Source organism: Lycium ferocissimum, chromosome 12 (assembly GCF_029784015.1).
Source record: "Lycium ferocissimum isolate CSIRO_LF1 chromosome 12, AGI_CSIRO_Lferr_CH_V1, whole genome shotgun sequence".
Classification (NCBI taxonomy): Eukaryota; Viridiplantae; Streptophyta; class Magnoliopsida; order Solanales; family Solanaceae; genus Lycium; species Lycium ferocissimum.
The window spans coordinates 30795433-30803952 of record NC_081353.1 but is presented as its reverse complement, the minus strand read 5'-3'; the positions used below and the strand labels follow the sequence as shown (position 1 = coordinate 30803952).

Below are 8520 nucleotides of genomic sequence, written 5' to 3'. Positions count from 1 at the left end.
TTTTTTATAAGCTTTTTATTTTAGGAGTTTGTTCTATGAATTCATGATGTAAAGAATATTTACGCAATGGAATGCTTTTTTTAATAATGTATTAATATTAGTTGATAATTTAAACAAATAATACATAAGTAATTTTTTATAATATATAAAATTATTTATGATATAAAAACTATCAATGTATATAGTTTAAAATATCTTAGTAAATTAGTTTTTGATTTCACATTTTTATTTTTTTCGTTTTCTTTTTCCCTATAGTGGCAGTATTCGAGTTAGTTTAGGCACATCTTAACTATTTAAATGGGTGTTAACATATTTTATCGGAAAAGTATATGGTTTAACTAACTTATACACTGTACTTCTGTTTAATAAATACACTTTAAGGAAATTATCATTTGTAGCTACTATTTGAGTTTTATAGCAAATTCTCAATATCTTTTCAATCCAAACACCAAAACGCCTTTCATTTAGCGTTTCTTCTTCCGATAAACAAGTTCGACTGAAATGACATAGAGCCTGTTTGGATGGGCTTAAAATAAGCGACTTATAAGTGCCGAAAGCAACTTATAAGCCAAAAAAAAAAAGTTGGGTAGGCTAACTTATTTTTTTTGGCTTATAAGTTCGTTTTTAGCTTATAATTTCGCTTTAGATAATAAGTCAAAGGGCCAATTATTTTTTGGGCTTATTTTATACAAAAATGGCTTTAAATAGCTTTTTAAATTAAACACTCAAAAAAAAATTAAAAAAATATAGGCAACTTATAAGCCAATCCAAACGGGCTCATAATCTATGCACTTAATTATCATCAAATTTATGCAGGTGGTGCAGCAATGCCAAGATTCAATGATTATACCAATTTCAGACTCATGCTAGTGCTTCAATTCACATGTCTGAAGTTGATTATAAAGCGGTTAAAAAATACTTTGCAATTTAGAGCCCGTTTGGCTGGCCAGCTTATAAGTCATTTTATGCTTAAAATAAGTCCAAAAAAATAAGCTAGGGTAGCCCAATATATATTTTTTTTTTTAGCTTATAAGCTGATAAGCTGCTTTTTTTAAGTTAAGCCTAACGGTCCTTAGGCTATGTCTTAAATTTCTGTCTTCCGAGTGGCTATCTTGCACTTGGGCTGCAGAAGGTCTCAATTCACATGCTCATTGGGCCCATTACAATCACACCCAAGTTCCACTTGGACTATTTCTAAGCCCAAAGTAGCCCAATTACCCGTACTTGAAGTTTCTGCACGAATTGTCCTTGAAAGTTGAAACGCACTGGTCTTTAATTTTCCTTTCATATTTGGTCTTTAATTTTCACCTTTGCTGCTAATTTAATAAAAATATATACTTCATTCAGCATAAGTTTTGTAACATTTATTTAAAAAAACTGAATTTTTAACTTTGCTCGATATAAGTTATGTAGTATTTTTCAGATTTATTAGTGTTGAAAATTTTATCGTGCCTAATGTAACTCTTGAGATGATATGATACATATGTCAAACTAAATTTAAACTTACAGCGAACACAAACTTATGCCGCACAAATAATGTCGAAGGACAAAAATTAAAGATCACCCCCGAAGTAGGGCATCTGTGCGAATGAACCCCCATACTTCTATTCACAACCTGACAAAAATATGATCCCATAATATTTCAGAACATAGTACTTACTACTTATTTGCAGACACATCAAAATGCTACGTGTTAGTTTAACCTCTTCAACTGTTCAACAGCTCATCGACTGAGCTCCTCCATACGTCACCGTCCGCCTCTTGAATTTTGGATAATCACCACCGCTCAACCGACTCTGCTTCACAAGCTTGAAACTTTGCTTAGTTTTTTTCCAAATAGTTCTGAGAGTCCTCAAACTCGTATATATATATATAGTACCAGTAGTAACTAAACTCTGCAATATACATACTATACTACTTTTCAAGCATACCCAAAAAAGAATCTTGAAATTTTAGCTCTTTAAAAAATATGACTACTACTAATAAAGAGGGAAAGGCTATAGGTATAGACCTTGGCACAACTTATAGTTGTGTTGGGGTTTGGGTAAATGATAGAGTTGAGATAATACCAAATGATCAAGGCAACAGAACAACACCTTCATATGTTGCTTTTACTGATACTGAAAGGCTTATTGGTGATGCAGCCAAGAATCAAGTTGCTATGAACCCACACAACACTGTTTTTGATGCTAAACGACTTATTGGTCGTAGATTCAGTGATCCTTCTGTGCAAAGTGACATGAAGTTGTGGCCTTTTAAGGTAATGTTTGGAGTTATATGTTCATTTTAGTATTGAAGTGCTTTAGTTCTTGTCATTATCCTTTGGTTTAACTCGTCATGAAACCACGAATTACCCACAAAGCTTACATTTATAGAGAAATTGACATAAATAGTCGCCCACCAAAATAATAGCCAATAAATGCACAACTTTTTTGTATATATATATACACTGATAGCGTATATTTGGCTAGTATAGTGTATATTTGTTGTGTGTTTGGCTATAGCAAATGCAATTATTTATTTACATTCTTGATACATAATAGTGCATATTTATTGTATATTTGGCTATTTATTTTTGACCGACATAACCACCAACCCATGTTCGACAATATTATTGTTCCATTATCTTCTTAATTAATCTAAGAAAGAATTTTTACAATTTAGCCTATAAGAAAAATTCTTACACCTATAGATAGTGTTGTTTTATTCCTTGTAAATAGTGGGGCTTCTTCCTTTTGGAGTATGAAAACATTGAAAAGTGTGGCAACGTATTTATAGTGTGCATGAAAAAAGTGAGATTGGTGTAGTGAAAAAGAGAAAAAATCTAACCTTTCCACTTATTCCTACTCGCTACAAAAGAGAATATTATTTTGTCGAAGGGAAGTGTTCTTATTTGTTGAGCTTTTGGCTCATCAACTAGTCCGGAGTTGCATGAGTTGAGCACTTCGAAGAATATTTACTTTCTTTTTTTCATTTTTTAAAATTTTCAATGTAATAATTGTATTTTCATGACAGGTGCTTGCAGGTCCAGGTGAAAAACCCATGATTGAGGTGAGTTACAAAGGTGAAAAGAAGCAGTTTTCAGCTGAGGAGATTTCATCCATGGTGTTAGTCAAGATGAAGGAAACAGCTGAGTCTTTCTTGGGATTTAAGGTAAAAAATGCTGTTGTCACTGTGCCTGCTTATTTCAACGATTCACAAAGACAAGCTACAAAGGATGCTGGTGCTATTTCTGGTATGAATGTTTTAAGGATTATAAATGAGCCTACTGCTGCTGCTATTGCTTATGGTTTGGATAAAAAAGCATCAAGAAGAGGTGAACAAAATGTACTTGTTTTCGATTTGGGCGGTGGTACGTTTGATGTGTCGATATTAACTATTGAAGAAGGGATTTTTGAGGTTAAAGCAACTGCTGGTGACACACATTTAGGTGGTGAAGATTTTGATAATAGGCTTGTTAATCATTTTGTGGCTGAGTTTAGAAGGAAACATAAAAAGGACTTAAGTGGAAATGCTAGAGCTTTGAGGAGATTAAGGACTGCTTGTGAAAGGGCAAAAAGGACTTTATCATCCACTACACAAACTACTATTGAAGTGGATTCTTTGTTTGAAGGGACAGATTTTTATGCTACTATTACTAGAGCTAGGTTTGAGGAATTGTGTATGGATTTGTTCATGAAGTGTATGGAGCCTGTGGAGAAGTGTTTGAGGGATGCTAAGATTGATAAATCACAAATTCATGAAGTGGTTCTTGTTGGTGGATCAACTAGGATACCTAAAGTTCAGCAGCTTTTGCAAGATTTTTTCAATGGGAAGGAGTTGTGCAAGAGTATAAATCCCGACGAGGCGGTGGCTTATGGTGCAGCAGTCCAAGCTGCAATTTTGACAGGTATGTAGGGTGTCAAATGGGCGGGTCGAAATGGTCTGAATTAATAAACATGATGATTATTGACCCAGTTCGCGCAATCCTTATTGAGTTCTAATTTCGGCGTTTGTGTTTTTCTAGTTTTTTAAGTGAAGAAAACTATTTTTTTTCTTTTCTTAGGGCTATATACATATACAACATATCAAACAAAAAGTGTCTTTTTGAAAATACTTTGACAAGGTTACTCATAGGTCAATTTGGGCTAATTTGTCGCCCCTATTCACAGGTGAAGGAGATGAGAAAGTTCAAGATTTGCTTTTGCTCGATGTCACACCACTAAGTCTCGGGCTCGAAACTGCTGGCGGGGTTATGACGACTTTAATTCCTAGAAACACAACAATCCCGACGAAAAAAGAGCAGATTTTTTCGACTTACTCAGACAATCAGCCAGGGGTACTCATCCAAGTCTATGAAGGGGAAAGAGCAAGAACAAGGGATAACAATCTTCTTGGAAAATTTGAACTCTCTGGTATCCCTCCAGCACCAAGAGGAGTACCACAGATCAATGTCACGTTTGATATCGACGCGAACGGGATCCTAAATGTGATGGCTGAGGACAAAACTGCAGGGGTGAAAAACAAGATTACAATCACAAATGATAAAGGGAGATTGAGCAAAGAAGAAATTGAAAGAATGGTGAGGGATGCTGAGAGGTACAAAGAAGAAGATGAAGTGGTAAAAAAGAAAGTGGAAGCAAAGAATGGACTTGAGAATTATGCATATAACATGAGGAATACAATAAAAGATGAGAAAATTGCAAGTAAGTTGAGTGTAGAGGATAAAGAGAAGATTGAAAAGGGTGTGCAAGAAACTATAGAGTGGCTTGATAAAAACCAATTGGCTGAAGTTGATGAACTTGAAGATAAGTTAAAGGAACTTGAAGGAATATGTAATCCTATAATTGCAAAAATGTATCAAGGTGGTGCTAGTGATGGTGCTCCTATGGATGATGATCAAATGCCTGGTGGTGGTACTACTGGCAGCTCTGGTGGTACTGGATCTGGACCTAAGATTGAAGAAGTTGATTAGAATGTTAGACTGGAAGAAAGAAAGATTTCAACTTTAGTTTTTTGTTGTTTGTGTAACTCTACTGTTCTTGTCTGTGGTCACTTTTTTGATGTCCTTATGTTTGATCTTGTTTTTGGGTGTATAAAAGAATGTTTATATCTTGTGTTTGGAAGTTAGTTTCTAGTTCTTCTGTAGTAATAATATGTTAATACCTTGTTTTTGTAAGGTTTTAGTTTCTGGTAATAATATTATGTTTATACCTTGTGTTGGGAAGTCAATTTTTTTAGTTTCTTGTAATAATGATATGTTTGTATCTTGTATTTGGAAGTCAACTTTTAGTTTCTGGTGATGATAATAATCTTATATCTTGTACTTTGGAAGTTAAAATTCTAGTTTCTTGTAATAATAATATGGTTGTCTGATCTGATTTGGAATATCATGAGTCATTTATACGCCTTGATCTTTTGTTGTGGCACTTAGAAAGATTTCAACTTTAGTTAGTTGCTGGCTGTGAAAAGCTATTGTTCTTGTCTTCTCTTTTTTTATTTTTTTTTATTTTTTATTATTATTATTATTTTTATTGTTGGTTTTGGGGTGTGGGGGGGGTTGGGGGGGGGGGTTATGGTTTGATCTTGTCTTGGGGCGTGTAAAAATATGTTTGTATGCTGTATTTGGAAGTGAGGGTATTGCAATCGTTATGATAATATGTTTGTCTAATTTGGGATCTCACAAGGCATATGCCTTGTTCCAACTTTAGTTTGTTGCTGCTGTGTGATTGGTCTTTGCTGTTTTTAGTTTTAGGTTTGATTTTGTTTTTGGGTGTATAAAGAAGTGTTTATATCTTGTGTTTGGGAGTTAAGTTTTAGTTATTTTATAAAAAGTGGAGGAATTAGGATTTTTATTAAGGAGTGTCAAAATATAAAAAAGTAAATATATGACGAAATTAGGAGTTAAACACATAGTATATATGCATAAAAAGATTATTTTTACGTATTTGGACAGTGTAATTTTTCGGCGAAGGGGTGTCGATGCATGTGGCTCCACCACTGAAAAAGAGAGTTTCCTATACTACAAAAAGAGAGTTTCCTATACTGCATTTAACGTTATTTATAAACTTTAATACTAGCAGAATTTTATAAATATTTACTATACCATGAATCATGACAAACAGAGAAATATTACAAGAATCTTATCTAGGACAAAGTGAATACCAAGTAAGTAACAAATCGGAGGAGTAAAACAAGAGATGTTAAATTTTCAAATGAATTGATTTGGATTCAAATTGGGCCCTTAAGTCATGTATTACCTTAGATCTTATTGTAAAACAAATTATTTACAAAGTGCGAATGTGAGTAGCTTAATTATAAGGGTTCGTTTGGTACGTAGACAAAATTATCTCGGTATTATAATTCAGGGACTAATTTCTCCCATCTTTTGGGACTAATTTATCCCATCTAGGAGATGGGATAAAATAATCTCAGGATTAATGAGATATTTTATCTTTAAGTTTGGGATGCATTTTATACTTTGTAGGTATAAAATTATCTCAGGATAAATTTATACCTTATACCAAACATGATACAAAATTAATCCCACAGTTAGTGCTGGGATATCCCAGCTAATACCATGTACCAAAAGACCCCTAAGTCCTAAACTATTGCTACCGTTAAAAGTAGGCAATATTTCTTTATGTTTATGAAGTTTTTTTTCTTCTAATAAACTTCAATATTTTCTAAGCAAAAACAAATCAGTAAATTCACCGTGAAATATTTTTGGGCCCTGCAATTTCGGGATCCTAAAACAAAGATTTTGCTAGCCTTCCCTTAAGTTACCCCAGCCAAAAAGACCTTACATATTATACTTTCTTTAACTATTATATCAGAACATAACACGTGTGTTATCATGTTACCTTAAGCAAGTCATCTAAAGTTCGTTTTACATGTGTAATAACAATTTTTTAACATCATTTATACTGTCGTTCTTGTATTTTACTTGTGATTTCGAGTACCATAATTGTTATATTGGAAGGTAAAGATATAAATATAACCTTATCTATACTGCCGCACTTGTCATTTATTTGTGATTTCAAATAACGCAATCTCTATTATGAAAGTTAACGACATAAGTAGCTGTAATTTAGAAATGAAGGCTGAAACTGTTATAATTTTTTTTCTTAGCTAAAAAAGAATAAAAAACTTTTTTTCACGCACTAATTTATAAGATGCTCATTTTTTCAATAAAATTAGTACAAATTAGAACATATAAGTTACTTTTATTTTTTAACTTGCCAAACAGTGTCATTATAGTAAAAATGTCAAAAAGTTTTCATTTGCCCAGAGCAAACCTTAGAGCATAGCCGAATGGCAAAGCAGTCAAAAGGTGCATGCACTTCCTAAAAGATAGCATAATTAACCCAATTAACAACCAATTATAGCAAAAAATTTAAAATAATCCTACTTTTTTTAAAACAACCAAATCTAAACATTCTAGCCTACTGAATTTCATTTTTTAGCCAAACCTAAGACCCTTTCCCCGCCGGATGTTTCTCTCTTTTGATGCCTCTTTCTTTAGCTCTTCAAAATCATTGTTCATTCACAAAGTTGAAAAAGAATATCTACCCCGGCTCTTGGATCCCCATCACCAAAATATAAAATCAATCTCAGCCATCAGTTTTTTACCAAGAAGAATTGTTCTTTTCTGATATGAAACTACGAAGAGTCCATAACTAAGATTGTTACGGTGCTTAGTTGTTTAGTGAAAGTGTTTTTACATTTGGAATAGTTTATCACTTCAATTACACATCTTCGACCGTTAGGCATTATCCTATATTCTTCTTCTTTTCAGATTAGCCTTTTTTTTTTTCAAATCTACAATCAATGTGGTTCTAGATTAATATTTGTGTATAATCATATGATATTGTATAATTAGTTTATACATTGTTTATATATTAATTATACATCGATTATACAAATTACACATTAAGTTTTGAGACATATAATCATTGGTTACTCTTGTATAATCATTTTATACTCTATGTATAGTGTTTATACGCCAATTATATATCATTTATACATGTATTACACCTATTTTGATTTTTAAAATAATAAATTTAGTAAAAATAAAAATACATTTTCCAGCAAGTTATTTTCTTTTTTCATTTGAGTGAATCACAATTATGTTTTAATTTCATTTTGATAGATCAAATCCAGGTTACCAAGAAATTGAAAGAAGCGTGCTTTTTATCCGGTTAAAAAAAATTTAAGGTTATTAGAGTAAGAGTTTAGGGCTAGGCTCAGAAAGAAACATTAATTGGGGGTTATTTGTGTTTTTTCACCAAAATAAACCTCAAATATAATAAGCAGAAAAATAAAAATACCAAAAATACCCTTAAACAAATCTTGAAATCCTAAACCTATCCAAAAAAAGAGGGTTTCTTCTCCTCTCCCTAATCATAAACTGCCTCTTCACTTTCATTCCTTCTCACGCAGAGAGAGGAAACACTCTCTTTCTCCGTAAAACAGCTCATCACTTTATATAAACAATTTTATTTTGATTATAAACTGATTACTTTCTAATTTTATTTTATT

General features: G+C 32.5%; 1 protein-coding gene across 1 annotated transcript; it reads left to right on the top strand.

Moving 5' to 3' along the window:
* Positions 1 to 1883: 1883 nt before the first annotated feature.
* LOC132040160 (heat shock 70 kDa protein-like) lies at positions 1884 to 5195 on the top strand. The gene is made up of 3 exons (XM_059430778.1): positions 1884 to 2260; positions 3016 to 3889; positions 4152 to 5195. The coding sequence occupies exons 1-3, from the start codon at positions 1970 to 1972 to the stop codon at positions 4952 to 4954; spliced, it is 1968 nt and encodes a 655-aa protein (XP_059286761.1). The 5' UTR covers positions 1884 to 1969; the 3' UTR covers positions 4955 to 5195.
* Positions 5196 to 8520: the final 3325 nt, after the last annotated feature.